This window comes from Numida meleagris, chromosome 9 (genome assembly GCF_002078875.1).
Source record: "Numida meleagris isolate 19003 breed g44 Domestic line chromosome 9, NumMel1.0, whole genome shotgun sequence".
NCBI classification, from domain to species: Eukaryota; Metazoa; Chordata; class Aves; order Galliformes; family Numididae; genus Numida; species Numida meleagris.
In genome coordinates, this window is record NC_034417.1 from 13,440,405 (window position 1) to 13,467,151 (window position 26,747).

At 39.5% G+C, this 26,747-nt stretch overlaps 1 protein-coding gene across 4 annotated transcripts in view; it reads right to left on the reverse strand.

The window, feature by feature from the left end:
- AGBL1 (ATP/GTP binding protein like 1) overlaps positions 1-26,747 on the reverse strand; it is a 271,623-nt gene that overhangs the window by 189,737 nt on the left and 55,139 nt on the right. For all 4 annotated transcript variants that reach the window (XM_021407578.1, XM_021407577.1, XM_021407579.1 and 1 more), the window contains exons 10-17: positions 25,021-25,137; positions 23,460-24,058; positions 21,878-21,961; positions 21,207-21,293; positions 20,706-20,854; positions 17,874-17,961; positions 11,665-11,809; positions 8,173-8,326 (exon numbers count right to left, since the gene is read on the reverse strand). In XM_021407578.1, coding sequence (XP_021263253.1) covers positions 8,173-8,326; positions 11,665-11,809; positions 17,874-17,961; positions 20,706-20,854; positions 21,207-21,293; positions 21,878-21,961; positions 23,460-24,058; positions 25,021-25,137 — 1,423 coding nt within the window. The remainder of the gene's footprint in view (positions 1-8,172; positions 8,327-11,664; positions 11,810-17,873; positions 17,962-20,705; positions 20,855-21,206; positions 21,294-21,877; positions 21,962-23,459; positions 24,059-25,020; positions 25,138-26,747) is intronic.

The following is a 26,747-nucleotide window of genomic DNA, read 5'->3' on the forward strand; positions in this document are numbered from 1 at the left end:
TACATTTTCCACATGATCATTATTTCCCAGTATCCTGCACAAGTGGCCTTTGTATTTCACATCCTCTGCTGTTCTTTGCTGAGGAATTGTTCTTTGCTGTAAATTACATTTAAAAGCAAAGAGGCTTGCTTCTTTCTAAGAAAAGATGAAAGCTGCAAAGCAACCATCAAACCAACTTAAACTAGCAAACTGAGAAATGTTAGAATGTTTCTCCCAACAACTGTGTCTTTTTCATTCTGTATGCTGAGACCCAGTTAAACACACCTCATTAGTCTCACTTCGCCCCTCATTCTATTTCTAGGAGCATCAGGAGATTCAAAGGGCACAAGCATCCTTCCCTTCTTTATTCCAAAAATATTACTCTTTCCATCACTAGAAACATGCTCAGGCAGGAAATATGTTTCAACTCCCAAAAAGATTACATTTAACTTAAGGAGGTGTCATTGTCTCTGTAATAATGTCCATAATGGCTTCCGCAGCCTTACATTAAGAGGACAAGCGATGACTAAAGAGTAACTCAAAGTGACAGCTATTACAGATGTAAATCCATTTGCTAGTGCCACATTTTGTTTAATTTTCCTTTCCACTGCTGCTAATTATCGAGGACATTTAGGTTTAACTTTAAACCCCACCATTCAACTCTGTAAAGCTGCAGACACTGCTGTACGGGCACTCATCAGGTATGTGGGCTTGGGGAAATACTCATAACACGCCGCATAATCAGCACTATTAACAGGAGTCACCACAATCCTGGTGTACAATCAGCCACAAAGAGAGCTTTCCAATTACCTCATTTGTGATACCATAAACAATGACTGCCCCATTCCCCTCTGCAGAAGTAACAAGGTCCACGTATTCTCAGTGAATGCAGGATTAACCCCTATGGTAATGTAAGACACTCACATCTTTGAGCTGAGAATGCAGTAATGCTGGTGGTCATCAGCAAGTGGCATGCGGCTGTATAACCATAGCATAATGGAAATCTTTATTCCTCCAGGAATTCCTTTGTCACTGTTTCAGTCATCCTCTTGCAGCAGGAACCATTCCAGTTGATGATACTCTACATTCCTTTACAAATGCCTTCTCTTTTTCCTCTCCAACTGAAGAGGACAGCTAGCCCACTCCAACTCAGTGCACAGCCAAGGAAACACCTCCCGAGGAACGCTTGAATAGCAAACTCAAAACAGTAGTACAGAGTAAACAGTCTTTCTCTGAACACACCTTTTGTAGTTGATGTTTTCAATTCAGTCACTCTTAACTTCAGGAACATACTGATGTGCTCTACTTTCTTTACTAAGATAGAATTTTATCATCACCCATGTATGACTGCTTAGATGTGCTACTTATACCTCTTCTTTGAAGAGTTAATCTGCCCAGTTGCTCTGCCATTTACAGCAGTAGCCTACAGCCTGCAGGGACCACTCAGCTATCCTTCACAGCCCTATTGGCTCCTGCTTGCTGCAATGTACCCAAAGAACCGGTTTTCATCTTTGCCTTCCCAGTCATTTATTTTGGCTCAGAAACTCAGGATGATAGATTGTAGAAACTGCTGCTGCACCCACTTTCTTTCTGATTTACTTTCATATTTATACTGAATGCTTCAAGTTATTAGTTCTCTTCCCATCATAATTAAACATCACTTTCTACTTGAATGAACAGAAAGAGACAAAGAGCCATTCCGTCATCCCTATGGGCATCTTGTAGGCATGAAGTTAAGTCTTCATGTTTTAAACATTTTAATGCCTCAGCAGTGCGATGCTGCGGGTACAGATCAGCTAAAAAAAAATCTTTCATTAAAGTTCAGTTCTTGTCTAAAAGGGGATCGTTGTGCATTACCATGTTCATCATCTCCTGGAGATTACAGATTGAGTTCATTTAATCTTCCTGGAATATATATATTTGTTCTTCCTACCAAACTGATAAACTCAGCTTTTGACATGAAAGAAGAACTAGATGTGACAGATTTTTGTACCATTGGAAGCCAGTTTTAGCTATGACAAGCATACCATTTTATGACACTCTAGGCCTGTGCACAACTCATTACTAAAAAATGGCACCTACAGAAGAAATATTGGAAATCATGATGAGATCAGGCACTATCTGCAAATTTGCAATTGTCTGTATCTGTTAAAAACTGGAGCGTGCAAGTCAACAACCAGGAATAATAGAGATTATTCTAATGAGCATAGGTTAATTGCAGTGATAAACTGTCTGTCAGAGAGGCTTAGTAGAACGCAGCCACATACTGCACATTTGAATGCATAACACTGTGAATTAAGAGTCTGCAAACTACTACTAAGTACACACACACAACGTTAACACTGCCTTCACTGGGATACGTACGACAGACCCAAAAAAATCAGAGCTCTGCAAGCTCCTATTAAATCCACTAAGCACTCAAATTTGAAGCTTTGTCATTCTCACTGCTTCTGCATTCATTAGAGAACATTTCAAATGTTGATACTGAGAATTGCTCTGTCTTGCAAAGTCCCTCTCATCATGGAGTGTCTAAGGCTAGACCTAATGCAGCCACGAGCAAAGCTGCTAAAGAGTAAATGCCTTCCCAGCCATTCTTTCCACTCTCCAATTTCTTTCATTTTCAAAGGCTCAGAAGTTGTGATTTGGTATCAAAGATAGATGCAGTGTGCCAGCTCACTATGCTCACGGGAGCTTGCGAAGTGCTCTTCCTTCTTTTTTTTTTTTTTTTTAATTTGTTGTTTTATTCATTTTTATTCATTTTAGGTGTTTTGGGGTTTTTTTTTTAATAATTCTGACAAGAGCCACAGCCTTCTCAAAAAAGCTCTGTACATAACATGGGATGTCAAATCTGCAGAGCGTAACTCCATCAGGAGTAAGGAGAGGAAGAGGGATGTGGAAAAGACAGAGGACAGGAAAGAAAATCAATCCCTTCATCTTATCATTGGTCCTCATTATGTATGGTCAGATTGGGAAAATAAGAGCTTTATCATCATCACAAGTCTATGTGAGATACTACTTAGACTGAGAAGCGAAGACACCCTTTCTTGCTGGATGCTCAGTCTTCACATGATGGCAGGAAGGGCAAGTTCCACCAAGACAACAAGGGAGAGTCTCCCAGTTTTAATTTGTATGTGTCTGTGGAGCTGTAAGGCTCAGCACAAACCACTGTCCTTCCTCAGAGTTTCATTTCCAGGCCTCAGAGATCAACAGACTCTGATAAAGTTTGAGCAAATGTTGTGTTGTTCACAGCTGAGCTACTGAATGACAGAAATACAAAAAGCAGGGATGCAAGGAGTTCCTGGCTCATTTCTTTCTTTCCTCATTTCAGTTTCAGAATTGAGAATTTAATAAAAATAATTCAGTACACTGCCATCACATAAACGCAAGATGGAAAGAGAGGAAGGAGAAAGGAGCCTAAGTGAACTTCAAACCTCACATAAACTAGGAATAATGAAGAAAAACAGCAGCCCATTTTTCTTCCCTTTAGTATGCAGTGAATGTGCAGTTCCTGCAAGCATACATGGCTTGTGCTTCCTATTAACAAGGTGCACATTAATAAATTTAACTCAGACAAATTTAACCATCCAAGGACCACATTAATCAAAAGCCTGACAAGACCAAACTGAAAGAGTTGAGTGAGGAAAATAAAGCACAGCTGACACAGAAGATGCCATGCCCTCATCGTCCCTGGGCTGCTCCCGCTTATCAGCTCCCCCAGTACTGCAGCAATTCCTTCCCACTGCACTCCTATCAGGAGTACCACGCTCTCCTCCCAACACTCTTCACCCAATGCCTCTTCGTCAGTGATGTTTCCCACTCCTCATGCATCTGCACTACAGGAGGATTTCGATTATTAAAGTACAATCATGTGCAAAAGCTGAAGCCCTGAAGTTTTGTATTTTACCTGAGCCACTGGCATTATTGAAAAGAATATCTCCAGGTACAGATTAACAGATGTACAAAGCAGAAATAATAAATTTGATAGAAAAGTAAAATAGCTATTGCTCAGGAGAGCTATGAATTGGACAGACTCTAGAAACAGTAGGAAAGAACAAGGGCCATTAATTTTTATTCAATACCCATGTGCCAAGTCCACAAGTCCTATAGAATCACTCTAAAGCTGAAATGCATACGCATGGAAACTCTTCAAAAGAATGGGAGTTACTACTGGGGAAGTCTCTCCTCTTTGGCTCCCTCATAGTCACTGCTTTTGAGTTATGTTTTCAGCCTGCAAAATATTGACAAACAGACCCCTCCATCAGCCAACCCACTCCACAGAGAGAAAGGCACTTCATTCAAGATGAAGAAACTAAAAAGCAACTGTTGATCAAAGCCACAGAAAGCAGCAGCACAAATTAGACTAAATGCATCCCCAAAAGCCATAATTATCTAAGCTTAAACAAAATAAGCATACACGTGGTTATTCACATTTGCCTGGAGGCATCCTCACAGCATAAAACACATGGTGTGCTTGCTCTTCTTCCACTTGATAAAACAACAAATATTTTCATCACCTAAGAATATTGATGTTTACTTTATAGTCTTGGAAATCTGAGAGAAACTGCATTGCCTTGCCTTGACACTGTCTCTCCCCTAACCAATTTCTGTTTCAGTTCAGGCAGTTGGGTTTTGTATATATTTTGGCTTGATTGAGTTCAAGTGGTTCATGGATAGATTTAAGAAGCCAATCTTACTGCTTAGCAAGCTTCAGTAGAAGAATTTATCAGCACACAATATCACAGGATTTTGGTCAGAACTATGAGTTTCAAATGGATGCATGTAAGATCACAAAACAAGAGATATTTCTGTCTTGAAAATAAAGAGGACTTGAGCCACATAACTAGGATTTGAACCCAGATACTAAAAATTACAACATCCTTAAGTATTTGAAATAAGTACCTGCTTGAAATGTTTACAGATACATGAATCTTTCAGCAAATCTGTGCTGAATGTGTAGCACAAGCCTACAGTATAGTGGGATTGTGGAAACCTTGCCATCACAAACAGGTTAATGACCTTTGAAAGCCTGTCAGACTCTACTTCAACACTGCAAGATGCATTCTCAGAGGACAGAGTGCTTCAGAAAAAAGCAATGCCTTCTAATACTGACTGCAGGTGCATGTAATGTAATGATATGGAATAAGGGGTGGAATGTCATGGTTTTGTGATTTTCGGTTATTGGTATTCCACATCATAACATCATGTAGTGAATGTACCTGGTTCTCAGAAGAGAAGGACTACTACATTCCCCACGGCACTTTGCTCCTTTGTTACCATTTTCCAGCCAGAGGGAAAAGATAAAAGCTCACAGTATAAAAACTTTCAGATCACGAGACCTCGTCCCTTTTCCGCCGTCTCTCGTCTTGGCAGCACCTCGCTCTCCGGCCGTCTTATCGTCGGTAGTAGAGTAAGGCCTACCTTGATTTTGGGACATTCTCTCTCTCTGTATTGGATTTATCAGCTTAAATTGTAATTATATTGTATTATAGTGTGTTGTTTTGCATTCCGATATCTTATTTAGTAAATTAGTTTGTTTCTCCTCAGATTGTTGCCGCTGTTCTTTGCTCTCAGGGCCATCTCCTTACCCTTTTCCCCTTTTCCCTTTTCCCAGGGCGTGGACCCGTGGATCCCCCGTCCCCTTTGTCACAGAACCGGGCCGAACGCCCGTAAACCGTTGACATACTGTCACTTTTACTTCATGATACTCCCTAAAAGCAGTGTGCCTCTTGGGTTATGATTGCTCTGGTCAGTACTGTTGTCATTTCTTCATGGTCCTCATTTCAGTATGTCTGTACATCTCAATTGTCTTGAACATAGGCTGTAAGCTCTGCATACACAGAGGTCATCCATTCTCCTCTGCTGTAGCACACCTGGCTTAAGAAGGTTTCAGTTCAGTGCTGTCCCTAAGGAATGTAGACAATACATAGTCTAGCACATGATTACCAGATGCAGTTACAGTTTCCTCTTGTGGCTGGCACCAAAGGTAAGAACATCCCTAACTATTCCTTCTTGACTTCCATTGGTACAGGCCTATGATTTTCTTACTTTTAACCTGATCATTGTGTCTGCATGCCTGCAGACTTTGGCACATTGTTGGGTCAGTCATTAAGACCAGCGCTTTTTGTTTTGGAAAACTGCTGGATATTTTGAAATTGGTTTTTACTATCCTAAGTCTGAAAAGCAAGTCTTTGCAGAAAGTCCTATCAAAGCCAAACGTGCTTAATCCAATGTTTAGCACACTCACATATCACGTGACTGACCCACTTCAAGTTCCTGCCTTTTTAAATCAAACCATTAGTTCACCTTTTTATTTCGTACCTTTGTTGGAAATGTATATTTATTTGGGCAGAAAACCTTGTTCACTGCATGTCTCTTCTGGATGACTCCAATCCCCAATTCCAAATTCAGTTGCCCTACTAAGACCGTGTGCCACAAGGTTTGAAAATTGCTCTCAACAGCTAACATCTAACCAGGTGACCATCTGCAGCATGCCAAGGATTTTTCTATAACCAGCCTCCCCCACAGCTCCCACCCACTGGTTTTCTGTTCTGTATCATTATTTATCATGGAACAGAAGTGCTTAAGGGCAGGATTTCTCTCTTCATGGCAGGTGCTATTCATGCCTGACACAGACAAACTCCATAACCATGTACTGTATGTGATACTGTAATGTAAATAATACTAATAATAGCAAAGCCAACAGTATAATTTTCTCTCTGACACTGCCTCCAGTTCCTACCATTAAGGCTGTTTACATGCAAGTACCTTATGAACTCCCATGTAGGCTGTAGCTGACTTTTTTTTTTTCAATTTTGCTTTAAAATTTCAGCCTAGAATAGTACATTCATGCTCAGAAACTTGCTAATTCTAGAGTAAATGCACTGGAACAGGTGGCCCAAAGAGGTTGTCGAGTCTACTTCTATGGAGATATTCAAGATACATCTGGACTCCTACATGTGGTACCTATAGTAGAGAACCTACTTTAGCAGGGGGGTTGGACTTGATCTCTTGAGGTCTCCTCCAGCACCTGCGATTCTGTGGTTATTATAAAGAGATCTGAGTTCAGGATGATTATATTAATGTCAGCATAACAGCCGTCACTCTAATCCTGAATCAGGAGAGACAGCACTAACTTCCCCAACTCTGATATTTGATATTCCTTTTAGTTTATGTATTTGGCATGGACATAATGAGAAGTTCAAGTCAATTATCATCACATCTGAAAAGAGAATTCCATCATAAAAAATACCACAGAATGTCTTCGGATACAGCTAGCCTAATATCTCAGTGAGATAACATTACATATTTGCATATCAACCCATAAGACCCTAAGACAATCTAAATCTAAATCTAGAAGTTCTCCACCTATGTTTCAGTTATTTTTAAGAGCAGAGGAAAGGACGCTTTATGTTGTGTCCCAGACTCAGGGAAAACAAATGGTTGCCCTCTTAACTCAGCCCACATAAAGGTAGTCTGACATTTCAGCTTGAAAGTCAAAGCTAATCCAGTGCGATGCTAACCAGAATCTTCTTGTCATTTGCTGCTGTTTACACAAACTTATAGAACGTAACATCATTAATCAAGGCCATTGAAGGTGTACATTTTTTACTTTCACACTGAAAAATAACCATCTCTAGATTTAACATGACAGATATGATAATCACCACTAGATAGCATACCTTCAGTGAGAACTAGGGCAAAATGCAGGAAGCTATATTGTGTCCAGATGGAGCTTCTGGGCATGCTGGAATTTGAACGGTACACTTCAATTACTGTACACATCCGGGAGTGATCTTGTACTTCTTTTGGCAAGTTTAAAACTTTAAAATGAATAAATCATTCCATTTTGGAATGTCAATAATTAAAATAATTCTTTCACATTTCCTGTTAAACTGGTATTCGAAAACAATTTCTTGCAGTTGGAGGTATTTGTTGTTGAACTTTGTAACCATTTCAGATTACTACAGAAAAATTTGAAGTAAAGAATGATTTTATGTATCCTCCCTCCTCTGTGTAGATCTGTCATTTAAAATAATGGTCATAATTGCTGTTTTTGATATACAGATTTCTTTCTTTCCAAAATAAGAAAGGCAAGAAAATCAACATGTTCACAAAACAGGCTGTCACTGCCGCTTCTTACATGATCACAAGTTACCAGGATTTTTTTTTTCAACACTTCATTTGTCTACTTACAGAATTGCTCCAAGTCATCACTTCTTTTAGATTCTGGCATAGCAGTGATTGTGAGCAGTGGGCATGGATTTCCTCCTAGTGTCTGGCAGAGCACCTGCTGCCTCCAGTAGACCTTCTTAGGGTTCCTACTTTGTTCCAGGACATCAAGATGGGACTGAGAAAGAAGAAAATAAATAGATTTAACAATGAGTTCACTGTCTATAAAATCTGATTTTATTCCACTAGCTGTATGTCATTATTGGCACTCATTTTATCTCTTGCTAACTTACCAGCTTCTCTCTTCTGCCAGTTAGTATCATCTCTTTTTACATGCCCTCAATATGCATTAGCCTTATGGAATACACCCTTGCTCACAGAAGCTGCACACAACTATTATCCATATGTCATTTTACCAAAACAGTTCCTAGGTACTTTTATCAGTGCAAAGGAATTTCTATGCATACATGAAGTCCAGAAGAAAATCACATATTCTCTCTATATAGGGACCATGTAATGTGTGTGAACAATTGTCTTTTTTGAGCATTTATAGCACTGATTGGTTAGCTGTCAAGCACGTGTTGTTGAGACTTGGGAACAAGTCCAGATCAGATGCAAAAAGTTTACATCAAAACATTTTGTATGATCATTAATGGATAACATGAACAAGGGTGTCTTTCTAAGAAGGGACTTAAAAATGAGTGATTTTATTTTTTTCCCCACCAAATTTTACGGTTGCCAGTTTTAAATAATTCTTACACACAACAGCTCCTTGAGAAATTTGAGAAAAAGAATAGTCAAATTAAAAACAATATCTTTTTGGAACTAGTTCTGATCGCCTCATTAGACACGTAGCCCTTCACCACCCACACAGCAGATGACGTGTAGATCTCACTGGCTCTCTGTCTTTACACTGTAAGTGCAAGTGGCAATAATACTTCAAGTAACTCCATTGCAGGGTGCTGCTAACTGCTGTGGAATACAAGTTGTCTAGTTGTCTCTGGATTGGTAGAAACAGGCATATTGCAGTATGCACATGATACTAACAGAACCTTAACTACAACGCGTGGGATCACGGAACAACTTTTACATTCCAAGTTTTTGTGTTAATGAGTCAGGGCTAAATTGTAGTGAGTGTTTAAGGGACAAGACATTTATGTTCCTAAAACCTTGGACTTCATCATCTTTCAAACTGCTTTCTCAGTGTCCGTTTGAATGTAAACACAGAACTGAAATTTACAGTCATCTGTGTCATAAAACAATTAACATACTCCTCTATAAAGTAAATTCAATTATCAGACCCATTTAAAGAACTTACATCAATACAGATAACTCAATATCATGATTTACTTATGCTTCTAATCCCAGCAAAGCTTAATTGGGTATAGTTGCCACAGAGATTTCAGCTAGATATCTAAACAATTAACACTATAATATAAAAACAGATAAATTACTGTTCATAAAATAAATATAATTACTAATGGACAAAAAGTAATGAACTGCAGAGTGCATCCAGTTCAAATAGGATTCCACAACGTAGTAAATATGCCTGTAACTATTAAATATATATGATATTTTAAAACATTTCCAAATGACTAACTCCAAAAACAAGTTTATCTTCTTCCCCAAAGCACCATACATTTAATTGAGCCCTTGGGTTCCTAATCACTTTTAATTTATTGCTGATATGTAAAATCAACATACTCCACCAGTGGTCAAATGCTTTAAGATAAAATCTGCTGGTGCACAGACCCGATTTAGTTTATTCACTGTGGAAATTAAAATAACATGGAAATGTGTAAATTGCATCACTCAAGATATTTTAAGCCACTCCAAGCAAATAAGCCTTTTAGAATTATTAGATGCAACAATTTTGCTTTGGCTAAAGAGTTGGATGGAACAATCTACCAATCTTTTCCATCCATCATTCTCATTTACCAATTTTTATGGTCCTTACTGAGGTTTGAGTTCATTTAAACTTTTCCACAGGCAAAACTTCCTTAAACTTCAATGAGCCTTTTATTTGAAGAGGCAGTGAAATACTTCAAGACTTGGCCCTGCAAGTCCAGGAATAACATCTTTTTCATCTCTATTCTATTCATTCAGGAGTAGGTGAGATATTCAGTGATTCCCAGAGCACAGAAAACTCTCCAAGTCTCTCCTGCTTTTTTTTGCCAGCAGAAGGTAGAAATCAATAACAGTAAAATAATGATGAGGCACTGCATCTCCATAATAAAGCATGGTGGTGAATAAGCCCACTCACTTCTTCAGTATTGCATTTGTCTTCTCCCCAGCAGACTGTAGTATATACGTGCCCTTGAGGCTATAGGTCAAAATCCACTTCTGGGACACAGCCTGTTCCTCACTGATGCAGACGAATAGTTGGTAGCCATAAGCCTGATGAGAAGAGTGCTTGTAGGCACGGTTTGGACTGTGAAGGCCTGACTGGCCTTCTCCCAGATATTGAAAGCAGTTTCCTTAAATGTCCATAATGGGATGCAAAGCACTTGACAAGAGACTGGTTTTTGAGAGGGAATTAATCTAATTATGCTGGCAGCATACAGAGCTGCAAGGCTACGAAGTGAGAGAGGACTTTCTCTCCCTCAAATGTCTGTGTATGCTTTCATATCTAATAATGGCAAATTAATATCATCGTAAAAATTAGAATAAGTCCAGTTAGTCAGTTAGTTCGTTTTTTACCAAACCACACTGGCATTTTGTGTTCAGAACTAAAAAGGCTAACAGTAGAAATGTGTATATATATTTTTTGCTGGGGGGCAGAAATGGTGGGTGAAAGACTGATCTACAGGATCAGTCTTCTTTTTCAGTAATATCTTTCCCACCCTCAGCAATGAAGCAAAGCAAATCCCAGGACCACTCATTTTCCTTCTTTTATTCTACTTTCCATTCAGATCTTCAGTGCTCCCACATTCATCTGAGAAAATATATTGGATGCACTTACCAGCAAACTCCCTTATGCTTACTGATTATATTCTATTAGTTTCTGAATTGACAGCACCAGTTTGTGGTGTCACAAACACCTCCGAACACTCAAACTGGAACAGATGAAACAGCTGACAAAGAGGATTTGAATGAAACCCTGCACTGTGGTATCACTCCGCTTGTGGGTGTAGCTCTGAAAGCTGAGCTGCTGTCTTCTGTCAGAAGCAGGAGCGAGCAGCCTTCACTTCTGACTTGCCATTAGCTTTAGAATCCTACTTCTTCTCCCAGCGGGGATACCACAACTCCAAGCAAATGGAGATATCTTTGGTTTGCATTATCTTACAGCTGTAATGTTTGCATTCCAGCTTATTCCATAAAGAAATCTATTTTTTCCTACAACATTCCAGGCTCCAAAGCTGACAGAGCCTGCAGCTGCAAGTAAGGCAATGAGAGCATCATGATAATTAAACAACTGCTTGGCAGACCTCTATACTATCACAACATCTTTTCATACTCAAGCAGCTCCAATCTGTCAGGCCTGCTATCTTATCTAGATGGACATATCAGTATTACCATCATTGCAGAGTAGGTGTAGGGGTAATGGTAGGCCAGGTAGCAGACATCATCTTTGTGAGGGAACTTGATGCTGAAGGTGAGCGTGTAGTAGCATTTTCCTCTTGTGGCTCCTCCCGCAGCTGCACTGCAGCGGTAGTGGTTTCTGACAGAAGAGAAATAGGGGGAAGTAGAGAGTTACCACTTCCAGATGCACATGAAAGAACTAAGCATTCAGAGAATTGTCTATCCTAAATGCAAATACAATCAATCCAATCCCAGCAACAAGCAGGTAAAAAATAGAACAGTGCTAAACAACATCCTGTAGTATAGCAATGTACCTATCAGCTATAATAAAAGTAGGAAGGTCTGAGAAGCTGTGGTCCTACTAGACACAAAAATGTAAGAAGCATCATGATTTTAAGCACCACTGAGCAAACCCAGATTCAAGGCTCTGTTGGGATTCACTCAGTCCTCACAGGCAAGTAAGCAACAGAACACTATAGAACAGCACATAGCAGTGCCGGACACAGCCAGACCCAGCTGCTCCAGCATGGAAACTCTCATAGGAGGTTACAGGTTATTTCATTTTGTGAAGGTGAAAATAAGAAACCAACTAATACTAGTTCACATAGCGCAATCTAGATATTTAAACCAATGCATTCAGCTAACACTGCTGTACTGCTTCCAAGATTCAAGATAAAACTTCTTATTGACATGCCTGAACAATGCCCTATGAAAATATTCTGGGAAAGCTTGAAGACTTCAAGACAAGTATCCCACTGGAATACAAAACCAGTCATTCAGGAAGACAAAGGAGAAAATTCCAGGAAAAACACAGGAACAGAGATTCCAGGAAAAACACAGGAACATCTATAAAAACCTTTCAAATGTCATCAGTGGTTCCCTCCTGAGTAGGAAGAGGAGAAGAATGGGTTTTTATGGAGACTGCCTATAGAGATGCGACTTCACGTATATTTGTAAGTTAAAAGCTATCCACAAATCCTCTTTTGGAACTCTTCTTTTCAAATCCTCCAGTCTCTCCCTGTCAGGGAACAATAAGGGTCAGTTTCTCCCTAAGAGACAGGGGACTGGGCTTGACATCAATGCCAGCAGGGCATGGGCCTCACCAACTACAGTCCTCTCCCACAGTACCTGAGCAGGACATGCTGAGGGATGGCAGACATGTTCAACCACGATTCATGAGTTCATGGTGATGAGGCTTCTCTACAGTATAGACAGGCAAGGACCAAGTGGCCAGGACAGAGTTTAATTAGAGCTTCTCGATCCATGGGCAAAGGGTGTAGCGTATAAGACACAAAGGAGGCCGGTCAAGGCCATCGAGGTCTGTCAGTGTACTCAAGCCCTTGGAGCTCCGTGCATTAAATCTACAAAATTTTGAAGCGAGCTTCTCAATCTGTTCCCAATCTAGTCTCTTGCAAGGGATGTACTCTGATAAAGAGATGACTTGAGACAGAGTAAGAAAGTTTTCTTTCAGCACAGACGAAGAAACAATTCATGCACTTTAGGGAGAAGCTTCACAGCAAATTGCATCCATAAGTACATTTCAAACAATATTTTTCCCACATAGCACCAATTATGCTGTTGTGGAACCTTCTGATTCTGAAGGACTGGGAGGTTTCTTTGACAAATGTTATCATCAACGTTGCATTAAAATGCAAAATAGAGAAGGCAACCAAAAGATGCAATTTCAGCTCCTGAAATTTACAATACTAGTTTATTTTGCTGCTGTTCATTCTTATTCAAAGGGGTGGAGAGAAAAGGTAATTATTCTTGTCAAACTCTCCAAAACAATCAGCTCTTTTTCATACAGAAGACACAATACAATGCTGTTGGTTTTTTTGTTTTGTTTTGTTTTTTTGGTTTTTTTACCTGAATGTAGTAGTTAGAAACATGTAAACGATACTGAGTGGATCAATAGACAGTACAGGAACACTGAGTCCCACAGGCAAACTGAAAACCTATGATTTTATCCTCAGCTGAACCCTTCACCCCAACACTTTTCTCACAAATAAACCACCGCAATATTGGACAAAGAGACTCAGATTGAAAAGATGCAGTGAATCAACAAATACAGGAATATCTACCTAGCATTTTTTTTTCTTTTTTTAAAGGTCAGGACAATACCATTTGATCTAGTTCCTGTTAGTTTTAATGGTGAAGAATGATAGGAACCATTCTTGTGGGGAAGGAAAGGACTCATCTCCTGTGGAAGGTCAGTTAACCTTACTCATGGAGAACTTTCAAAAAGTGCTGAGATCATCTGAGTTCTCCCATTCAAATTTGTATTTGTGGTCAGAGATCCTGAAGGAAGCAGGACTTTGCAGGAAGATACTGCCTATACATTTTCCATACACACTGGGAAGTCTCCCTGCCTGTCCCTAATGGTCTAGTAAAAGCTTATCCCTCTATCATCAGTAATTCTGCAGTCAAACAGTCTCTCCTGTCTATAATGGCCACCTAACCCAGAAGCTCTGCACCACCAGACACCTCTGACCTTGATACTACCCTAGAAGACCATGCTTCTTTGCCCCAGTAGTGCTCAGTTCTCATGATCCTGAGAGCATAGATGCACAGCTTTCAAACTTCACTGCTTAGCAGCCCATTTCATTCTTCTTTTGAGACCCTCTGCAATTCCAGAAAACTACCCAGATACTTCTAGACTTTGAATCACTTCTTGATACCTACTCCAATCTCCAGTAAGCTATCTGGGAGTAGCAGGAAGTTTACAAATAGTTTTGTGAGGCTTCACCATTCTTCACTCATATGTCAGAAAAACCACCTGTGTGTTCACCATGCAAATGATCATGTACTCCTACAGTATTTAATCTATTCTCACAATCTATCATACGATGCAGTAACTCTGAATTTTTTTTAAAGGAAACTTTAAAAACAGCATTTTTCTTCCTTCCCTCCCTCTTTCCTGTAGCTGCTGACATCCCGAGATGGCTCTACTGCTTCCCTGTTACTGCACCAGGCTAATACTTTTTCTTCCACACCCCTTTTTTGACACCACCATACCAGCAGGAAACCCAAATTAACAAGCAGGGAAGAGGCTATTATTCTGGGCTATTCTGGGCTTTGCTGGTGCTGCAGCCCATGTAGTTTGTTGTAACACTGGCATGAGATTTATTTATCTCAGCAGGTGAGCATCAGTGCTATCCTCCACCCACATGCCCTAACTTATCCTTGCCTGCTTATATGGGAGCTGAGATCGTCTTTCCTTGCGCATTTCTACAGGACCCTGAACGATGAGGGCCTAATCCTGACCAGAATTCTACAGTATTACTGACAGATAACACAGTTTTGCTGGTGAGCTGAAACACCATTCAGCAAGACCTCATCTTCTGTCTGGAGAGTGCAAATGTATTTTCACCTTTCATCTGTCTGGTCTTGATGGAATTAAAAAAAAACCCACCACAGCAGCATGTGTTCCTCACTACTTTATTTATGTTCCCTTTCCAAAAATGTTCCCAAAGTCTCACAAGCTTTCCAGAAGATAATGCACTTCTTATTAGAAAGGGAAATAAGAGACCAAAGGGTGCTTTTTTTAAAAATCGTCTTACAAGTTGTATCTACTGTGTCTTTCAGACACTTTATATATAATAAGTAAATCATTTTGCTTGCTGCTCTCCTTCAGAAATAATGTACAGGTAATATATTTCTAATACAGCTATGATGACAAGTTAATAACAATTATAATTATACTTATCACTTACACTGTGCAGTAATTTTTTGAGCTTAAAATACCTTTGTGAGCATTATCTAATTAAAACTTACCTCCCTTTTATCTGGTATGTAGGTAAGAGACTAATTATCCATGTCGTATAGAACATGATATAGGGAACTGAAACACATACAGTGAAGCACTCGGCCAAAGACAGACACAAGTCAGTAAGGGGCTGGATTCTAACTCAGGAATTCAAGGGCACCAAGAGATACAAGTTCTGCTCATCTTATCCTTTGACTTCCTGCCTGAAGAACTTAATATAGTCAAAAGCACTGGCAGATGATGGAATACAGCACTGTATCAGCTTAAATATTTTCTTCTCCCATTTTAGTCTATATCTTGGATTTCTAAACTGTTTGAAAGACAGCCTAATTGGAAACTTAACTGCTTATCACCTGCATCCCTCATCCAAAATCCATCTACCACTTAGAGTTTGTTATCCTTGTTTTACAGCATGTCCTGATGTGGTACATGCACTATGCTTTAGTAGCGCTTTGGTTTATAACAAAGTAGTAGCATTTAACAATTAGGTTCATGCCTAAATTCAGCTGTTACTTTGGGGCCTGCCACTTTCCACTGGAAAATGGAAATACGCCACTCCCCTTTCAAATCCAAGTTAAGGCAGTTTTATTTTCCAGATTGTAGGTAGAATCCTATTCAAAGCAGAACATTCCCGTAAGCATCTTGCTACTAAGGCTTACACTCACATTGTGAACCAGTGTCTCAGCACTCTCTCATAGATATCATTAGAACTCAGATGTGGCCTGCTAATGATGTTTCTTTATAATGCGATTATAAAGATGCTGAAGAGAAAAAAGACCTAGTTCTGACACTGCTATGGCCACCAAATAGCAAAGTCTTTAGTGGTGATGTGAGAACAAAACACTCCATGTACCTCATTACTATCTGTGAACTGAGTATTGTCTGGAAAAGCTGGAGGTTTTCTAATATGTCTAGAATGAGCCTTGAAACCAAAAGGAACAAGCACGCTGTCACCAATTCAGCATGCTGCCATTGTTCCTCAAATTATTTGCTGGAAATGAATATTATTCAGTGCATAAAAGCTGCCAAGACAGCAAGTGAATTAGAAGATCTTATAGTAACTGCAACTCTGTTTATCATAGGTGTATCCTGTCACATCTTGGAGAGGCAATAAAATAGAGCAGAAGTGTCACTCAGCTCCCTTTTGACAAGAGCACTGCTAGTATTCTCTGCAACATAAAAGCTCTCTTGTAAGACGTATGAGAAAGGTACGCAGTGACAGAGCTGTGCCACAGCGTTCATCTTTATGACTGAACCATCGCATCTTCAGCAAAGATGAATGTCAGCAGAGATGAGCCAATGTGTATCACCTAGATATTTTGTGAATATGCCTTTCCTCCCACTGTCCTTCATCTCAGAGGTTGCTCTCAATCAGAGCAGTGCAGCAGAAGTAGTTAAGGGCATTCCAAATTCAAGAATTTGGTACTTTTACCTGGTAAAATTAAATAGGTGAGGTTCCCTGCAAAATCTGCCAGTCCCTCCCCCAAGGATATGTGACCAGATTGAATAGAAATGAAATAAGCTGCTCTCCCCAGCATGCAAGCAGTGTGGTATCGCTGCAGTGATCCCATCTCCTCCTACACTGAAGCCATCATCTGAGCAACCATAGATGTACTTTATTCATACTCCCTACCATAGCACAATTTCTCATGACTGGGAATCGACTTGATAATCAGTGAAACAAAAGTGATTGGACTTTCAGCAGAGGTGAGAGTTCATATGTATGTATAAGCATTCTTGTGCATACAAGAACATGTGCAAATAGGAAATGAGACAGACAACAAGTAGTTATCTTAGATGAACATGTTGACATATACATAATTCAATGTAAAATTAGAAAACACCAAATCAATAAAACTCCATTCTCTCATATTCTAAACAAGAATCTGATTACTTGATTAATTGTACAATCATGGTTTAATCTTGGAAGTCAGCTGCTGTTTAATCACTATACAGTAACTGTCTTGTTAATGACAGGATAAGCCATTGCTATATGGTAATTAGCACATAAAGCTTGCCCAGCTTGCATCTGCTGGTGTTGCTCATTTTGTCTTGCATCCAGAAGCCCATACTGAAAGAAATCAGAGGTTGCAGGCATGCAAAGGGAATCCACTGCACCACAGTACGCCAGCGCTTGAGAGAGCAGCTTCAGAAATAGAAAAGGTGAAGTGAATAAATATTAGTTAAGAGTCTCCATTCTAGAGAAGTGTCTCCCTTCTAGGGAAGAGAATTCTGCACATGCTGTGTTCTCCTCAGGCAGATTCAGAGATCTCACTTTTAGCTGTTTCCTGAAGTTGGAAGCACATAAAACATAGAGCTAGCATAAATTTAGAGACATTTAAAACACGTGGCACTGTGGTGGTAGGTTAACAGCATCTATACAGCTAACAGGAGGGGTACTAAGAAGCTACAAATTATTCGCCAGAAATGCACTTACTTGTAGTAGCTGATATCGTGGCCTGCTCGAAGCCAGCAAGGCCTGCCCTGGAGAGCTTCCTTCACTGAGTACATAACCAGCTGCATACCTACAGAAAACAAGAGTTTCAAGTGACACGACATCCCTGGCTGGAAAAGACAGAGATGGAGAGGAAACGGGAAAACAAGAAGGATTATTATTTTGTCTGTGCTCTCTTGGCAGATAGTTAATGCAAAGTGAATATATTTCCATGCTGGGTTCTACTACCATGTCAGTCCTGAAAAACACTGCCAGAAGCGAGCTGACTTAGGGTTTGTTAGAAAATAAATAATCCCGCTGCCCTTTGGAAAGGAGGACTTCAGCTGCTCTGTTTACAAACACACAGAGGAAGGGAAAGAAGAGAAGAATAGGAATCAACATATCAAACAGATCAGTAATTTGTTTAGTACAGTACTTCATGCTTGGCTGCATTGTTATTGAATCCTTAATCCTGCCACAACATTAGAGGCCTGCGGTGCATCTAGAATTATACTTTCAGAAAGCAGCAAGAAAGACTGTCCTAGAATAAGTTTTTAAACTTTCAATTAGACTTAAATAACACTGATTATTATGATTGATACTGATTATACTGAAGATCTAAATGCTGATAACAGCAGCATCTGTCTTTGTACTGCATTGCACTGGAAGATGACTTCTTCCTGACCTCCAAAACATTACCATTTCAAGGCCTCAGCCATGAAGCTCCATCTGAACTGTGCACACGTTTATTCACAGCTCCATGAAGCCAGCCCATTTGCAGGCAGTTTTTCCAGCAAATTCTTTCACTCCGTCACCTGCCTGCCCTGTTAGTGGTACAGCAAGGATCCTGCCCTCACCAGAGAGGCACAGGTGGCCCTGGTGAGGTGTGGGCTTAAGATCTACAGCACTCTCAGCATCCCAAATTCCATCTCCTTCCTTTCCCTCTGAGTGCAAAGCTACATACATACCATCCTGCCTCAGAGTAATGATTGATACTGGTCTGCCATCTTATTTCACTTCAAAAAATCATCTTTTCCTTTCCATTCTCCCCACGGAAACATTCATAGAAAACAAACACAAATCAGGTTTCTGAGAAAAAAAATCAGTATTTTCCAGGGTGGAATTCATTGGTGGAAAAAAGGAAGGAGAGAGGTGGAAACTGCACTTCCCATCCTGCCCTGCTCCTTATCACAACTGTTTGACAAGATCCTTTTTCTGCTAATGTGAAAATTAGGCAGTGCCATCTAGCTGAGAGCAAAAAGGAAGAAAAGAATCGGAACAGGCTAATAGTCAAGAACTGTAAATTATTGCCACCCATGGCACTGAAGTCGTAGTATTATGACACGGGCGTGAACCCAGGGAAGTGCAAAGGAAATCTAGCAAGTAGGCAACACCTCTTACCCACAGTCTGTGTAAATATCATCCATGTGCTGGAAGGGGTAGTGAGCCTCACTCATCCAAGCTGAATAAGCCAGAGCACATGTACCCTCTCAATGCAGCAGAAGCAACCCGCAAAAGAATTGTCTTAACAGCCAGTCCCTCCTACAAGCCGTACTGAACCATGCCATGGCTTACACTCATTACCCTGGATGTTTTTTTAAAAATTTTTCTTTTAAATGTGTATTTTTCATTACACGCTTGAACATGCAAGTCATGTCCAATTTCAGTTTGCAAAAAGAGGTGAAAAATGCTGACAACGGACAAAATAGCAGATAATAAGCAATCTTCCACCAATAATGTTCCCAATCTCTAGCTATGAAGACACCAGTGGCTGTATCAAATGTTGCAGTGGGGTTTGCAATAAGAAGGACCCCAATACACATCATTTTCAGGCTGCTACCAGACGCACCATTTTTAATGGCTTGCTTATTCAAAAAGCAGAATAAGACGACAAACACAAAAATCGCTTTCATTTGGGATCTATATGAGTACTTGAACTCCAGCCCTCAGGGCTAAAGAGTAAATGCCTTATAATTCATTATGCCACTCATCCAGCTAGTTTCACAAATACAAGTGACATGTGATTCCAGCTCCTAGTGCTATTTGTTTTAGGTACATTGATCCTGAGAGCGTTCCCCTTGTGATGTTGAAGGTTGTATCCACAGGGCTTCAGAGGAATGTAAAGTCTGATATTAAGGACTTATTAAACATTCTGAAGCAGGTCTTGAGCTGGTGTAAATTAACACAGCTCCATGGAAACAAATGAAAAACTGCCTATGCCAGCTAAGAATTCAACCCACAATCTTCATGCAGATTAAATCATTTCTCTGCTAAAATGAGCACTGAAAGCTAGGATTTGCCCTGTCTATTTCTAAGCAATGCAGCCTTTCTCCTGAACTATAGACTATGACAGGAGCTCAAAGACAGCTTGTTACAGAATTTTTTGTATCAACAGAAGTCTCACCAGGTCTAAAGACAGAGTGATGTCTTTCTAGATAAACTCAAAAAATCATTAATATTTGTTTGAGCATTATCTTTATTTATCTAAATCTTAGAAGAGCTCTTCAATCCTGTGCTACTCATTCAGTCCCAACAGATCCTCTTTCTTTCTTCTTCCAACCCCAGTGCCATTATTTCTCAGTTCTGGTCTGTAATCAAAGAACAATAACTGTTTTTTCCACATATCTTATCTCAATACACAGTTCACTCCTCAGTCGTCTTGAGGATATGGAAAGGTTATTTGTCAAACCTAAAATAACTCTTTCAGTGGATTTCAGGGCAAATTAAATGAAGCTTACTGTCTCCTTTACAGACATGGAAATTTCAAAACCTTTATGGCATGAAAAATATATCCACGTGAACAGAATACTATCCCAATTTTCCAAAGACTCATACCATAATTAAACTGGCTATTGAGCTTCTCACAGTTGATAATGTTGAAGCGATAGGGAACCTCTAATTTCATGCCACGGACTTCAAAGTAGAACCACTGGTGATGCTGGTTGGTGTTCACATCTGCATTCATAATTAAGTCATACTCAAACCTGTTAAGGAAGACAAAGAAATGGTGCCCATGAACATCCCACCAATCCACCACTGAATCTGCTGAATGTAACCAAACTCATTAATACCCTGTCAAAGAGCTCCACCAAACCAGTGGCATCCAAACACATCTTTAAATATTCACAATATTTTAGTCATGTAAAACTTTGTAAGCTCTGCTTTCTCACTCCTGTTTCTTTCAGGACATCTAACTGTTGGCAGGCATCATAAGCTTTGCATCATAAAACTTGCTGCCCTGGCTGATGCTTTCAGAACCCAGCAGGACCCCAGCATCTCACATCATGGACACAGCAGAAGGTCTGGCTGGGACACAGGCACCGCAGGAGTACTTACTCACGCACTTGGATGGCTTTGCGAAGGTTACCCGATTCAAACTTGGAGAAGAACGTCAGACAGTCTGGAGCACCTGGGCTTGAGTGACTGCAGTAAATCAAAGCAAGGATACCTAATAAGTAGCTTGCTTCAGAGACAAGTCCACCCCAGCACCTTTTGTGCACTAATACAGGTTTTCATAAGCAAGACCCTGAGAAGTAGCAAGAGTTTAGCAAATCCATAATCTTTCTATCCAATGCAGCATCCTTCTCTACTCTTGCTTAATGATTTTACATTTCATCTTCTTTTTTCTTTCCCAGTAATCACTTTTCTCCCAATTCTTATTGCTCTCTTCATTCTAGTTACTTTCACCCCTGACTTCTTCCCGCTAGTTCATTAATTACACAAGCCAGCTCTATACAAGCTTTCCGCTATTGTCTGTGATAAGACATAGTACAGGGCAGATGAGAAGGCCACAAATCAGAAGAAACTGCAGTGAGTTCCAAAGCAAATCCTCTACCCGGGGCCACGTACCAGGAATCTACTCCTGCAGTAAACTTTTCCTGTTGGGCTTTAACTCCTGTATCACTTCTTTCATATCTTTATCTGAAGTGAACCAAGTAAACAGAGCTCACTAGTTAACCCAGCACTGACAGTGCCATTAGTTACTGTACTCTATTTAGGTTACCCACCTGGGCTCATCTAAGTCAAAAACAGTCCTTCCTATCAAATCACCAGGCTGGATTAAGCGACGGACATCATCCAGTACTTTGTCCCTAACAAAAAAAAAAGGAGAAAAAAAAAAAAACCAACAAATTGTCATGACACTGTGAAAAGTCTCAGTAAAGGTAATCTAGAAGAAATGTGAAGAGGCTTAAAAAATTCTTTAGAAGGACTGGTAAGAAAGATTAGTTTAGCCAATTCCAGTTGAACTTCACCTGTATTTATCTATTTATTTAACCATGAGAAAGCTTCTACTCCATTTCCATTATCATTAGTTGTCCTTTGGATGAAACAACTTATTCTACACCATTTTTACTCTTTGCAGTCTTTTATCTGGTTTGTTTTATCTCTGGTTCTTTGCAGTCAATCTCAATCTTCCAACTGGCCAGCCTTGCCCCCATAGAAAAATATCTGTCATAACTTTCAGACCTACTCATCTGTCTCCCAGTGAATCTTCACTCCAAATCAGGCTATCATTATTAAACTGAGGTTCTCTGATCTCAAAAGAAGATCAAATGTAGAATGCCAGATTTACTTCCTGACCTTTGTAGCAATCATGTTATGCCCTGAAGCATAATATGATTATTCCCATTTTAGCTGTATGGTTACATATGTTATTATAATCACAAAAGCAAAGCTCTTAGAGCAACAGTGCAAGAAGATGGGATCATGAATTTGCCTCTAAATAAGATTTTTAGCTTTTGTATTTTCTACAGAAAGAACTCCCTCTAGATGTCAGAAAATAGTGCTCTTCACAAACTCCATTTGATTAGTGTTGATCACCTTTAAGGCTTAGCTCAGAGTCCTGTATATTCATCCTCTTTGTTGTTTGGTTATAAACTCCCATGTCACTAAAACGAAACACAAACTCATTGCACACAGTCACATATGGAATAGAAACAACAGCAGTTACAAAAAGAACTTCCTTTCCCAAAACAGCATTAAAATACAGCTTTCCCCTCCACTGTACACCTGAAATGACAAGAGAACAGAAACCTCTAGCAATGTGCCAAAGGGAAAACCCATTTTCATTCTTTCATCATGTTGCATGCCATAATTCCTGGTCTTGGTCTACCTACTTTAAAGAAAAGGCACTCACAGGTCTTTCTCAGAACTCTGAGCAGCTTTGAGTGTCATTACATACATAGCTACATTGATACTGATACCTTTATCATTAGCTAGATTAATCAATAGCAATTTAGAATATGAGATAAGTCAGTGTTTATGGATTCACAGAAGCCATAAAAATCTCACTCCAGCAAGGCCTCTGCCACCTTTATCTACCAGACAAAGAAAGCAATGCACAGGCAAATTCACCATTCATCCACTGCCATGCAGGACATTAATATTAGAAATAGGCCTGCTGATTTCTAATCCTGTTCCCAATCCAGTTAGATGTAATTTTCTTATCCTCAAGAGTAAAACCTAAATAAAAGCATCCTGATCTGTGGCCTACCTCCTTGTGGCAAACAGTCCAAAATTTGTTCTATAACTTCCTAGGTAACTCAGAGATGTGACAGTCAAAATCTAATCATATTGAAGCGCAATCACCTTTGAACTCCATGCTGCCGCTCCAACATGGGCTTGCTGTAGGGAGGTGGCTGGTGGCCCCAGAAATCGGGGAATGCCAAGTCTCTGTAGGCTGGTATGGACTTGGTACATTTGGCCCTGGCCATGTAGAAGTGAGGGCTATGGAATGGGATATTCCCTTGGTGTTCCTCCAGGAGGTTTGTCATTATTTCTGAGGTCTCCAGTCTCACTCCAGAGGTAGGATCGACTGAAGCCTCACACTCAGGGTTAAATATTTTTTTGTACCAAGCAGCCTCTTCTGGGAGAGGACACAGAGAAAATACATGACTCTTGGCTAGGTCTTCTTCATAGGAGTTTGCATTTTGGACAGCTTCTACAATATTTCTCTTCTCATTGATCAGACTCTTTGAGCATTTCTCCTTCTTTGTCAAGCTCTGCAGTGGAACTTTAAAATCCTTCTCTCCTGGATCTGATCCTGCCTCTGTGGCACTTTGGGTCCTCCATCTATAGTTTGGATCTTTCACAGAATTACCGCTTGGAATGAAATGAGAGAGATTGGAAGGAAGATTCTCAGTTCTGTCCTCCAACTTCTTCTCTTCTTCAGACTCTGAATCAAGCTCCTTTAAATTTAAAAAGCAGAAAAAATCAAAATAAACTTAAAGACAGATCGTGCCTCCATCCAGAGAAAACCTTGCAAGGAAGAAAGAGAAAATACTTACAAGTCTCCCAAAATAATAAAATAACTCATCCAATAGGACAGTCAAAGTAGACCTACCTACCAGAATTCCTCTATACAGAAAGATGTTTCAGTGGTAGTCCTCAGAAAATAAAAAGGATCAGATTGAGTAATATCTGATCAAAACCCATTGTTATCATAAATTTGAGAGCATAATTCACTAGGCTTTTTTTTAAATGTTATTGCAAGCTAAAGATCAATCTACCATTAAAAACTCCACCCCTGACTTTATGCAGAAGTATAATTTAGTCCCATTTAATTACTTAGGGACATGATAAATGTGACAGCATTGTATGTATAGGAGATACATTCAGCCAATGGTCCTTTTTTCACATTCATATTTGAATCACAGCTTTCAGCTTTCCTAAATTCACTCTGAGACTTGTAGTGAGTGGAATACTCCATTTCTTGCCCCAAATTGCGACAGAGCAATTTGAATGGTGCATTTCAGTGGCAGTGCAATCTTCTCCATCACTTCTTTCAAACCACTAGTTGACAGTATTTATTTTCCACATCTCATTCCAATCTTGATATTGATGTTGAAATTGCCAGCAAGGATACAAATTATTATCTGACAGATTTCTCATGTGGCAATTGATTCAGTAGCACTTAGTTAATCCATATCCAGCCAAATGTGCATCAAACATCATCATTCTCTTTCTATTATTCTCGATTCAGGCCAATAAAATACAGCAAAAAGTCTTAATCTTTGTTTTTCCAGTCCTATAAGACACCTAGATTTGCTTTTGCAATAGTGTTGTCTGGTTATCTCTTGTCAGTATTCTCTTTCATGTATTTCTTAACTTCATGAATGTTCACAAAATAAAAGAAGCCATGCTTCTGTACCTGAAAGTTATGGGAAAGTTCTGGACACATTGCTTCATATTGCCCAAGCTCTTCCTCTGGTCGGTCAAGCACTGGCCTTGACCTCAATTTGTTTACATCTGTCTCCAAGTCATAATCCTACAAAAACAGAAATAGAAAAATACATGTGTATTTAGCATGCCCTACATTTACTTTTATATGACTGTGAAAGTAGTATTCTGCATAACATTCTTTGTTTTCATTATCGTACTGAATCCTACAGCTGCTCCCCCCAAACTCATAAAGGCTGTAAAAGCCAATTTACAGAACAGAAAACAGAGGCACAAAAAGAGAGACTAGATTGTGAAAAAGGGGAATTTGGAATTTTTCTATCTAGGTACATACTCAGAAATACTGTGAAAAAACTCAGTTTAAAAAAGTATCTAGACCCACTTACTTAAAGTTGAACCTACTTATAAGCATGTCAGCTGGAGAGTACCCATAATAAGGGACATGAACAGCTACTAGTTACTTTGAAGCACATCAACTATTTCCTTTCTGTTGTACGAACCAATAGGCCTGCTCTCAAGACACAGCTGGTAATATTTTGATTCAAAGAAACAATATTAAAAAAAAATAGTGTATTTACCAAGAAAATCCCAATAATACATCAAAGAAAAATGGCCTCACAGGCTACTGAAAAAATTGGAAAGCTTGACAGTTCTATCTTTGATTTAGACAACCAAATGACATCTCTAATTAAACAGAAGGGCCCACCTCAGCATCACTGAGTCTGCAGGAATCAATTGCTCATATTTTACATTTCTCTCTCAATGTTGTTGATACAAAGCTTTAAAACTCTTGGCTAATCAATATTCTGTACTTTAACCCTAACAACAACAACAACAAAAAAAAAAACAGCAAAACTTTTAGATAGCTATCACTGAAGTAGGGATAAGAATTATATCTGAATCTTTCATGTTTAAAAGCAACCACGCATTTACGTGCAACTCTCCATATCAGATTCCAGAACCAAAATGAAGTTTTAGTTCAAAAGTTACCTCATAGAGAAAGGTAAACTGAAAGTTCATTACTTATTCCCTACTTCGTCATGGGAGATATACAACCAACATACCAGACAAATAGTAGCTAAAACTCATATTCAGAGCGTGCTCTTAGGCAAAAATAAAACCAAAAAACTGCTCGCTTCTGCTTGATATCCTTATGAATAATGAAATGGAACAGAAGCATATAGGACCTGCTTCTGAATGAATAACTAATTAAAGAAGGAGATAAATTCTCAGTGAGCCTTATTCAAGCATCTTGATGAGCTCTAATATACAGACAAAACAGACGGCCAAGTAAGGATGCTGAGCTACAGGTAGGGTTTTTGTTGTTGTTTCATTGGTTTCTCTACTTCCTTTTTTTTTTCATTGTGTGACACATCAATTTCATACTTGGAGAAAAACAGGGCAACAAATGAAATGGCCCTTCCACAGAAAACTCAATCATATTTAAACAGACTACCTTTGCAACTCTGTTTCTTCCCAAACCAAAACACTTTCTGTGGAACAGACTACTTCACATTTGTGCATAAGCTTGTACATGTCTTCGGAATAAAAGTTTGTACTCTCATCTTCAGCTGTTGGTTGGTCCTTTTTCATTTGTTTCCACCAGTTAGGTCATGGCAGAGAGAGAGTGCAAAGGAAGAAATCAGAGGTATTGAATATTCCACTTTATTATTTGTGTGCAGCAGCAGATGATGAAGG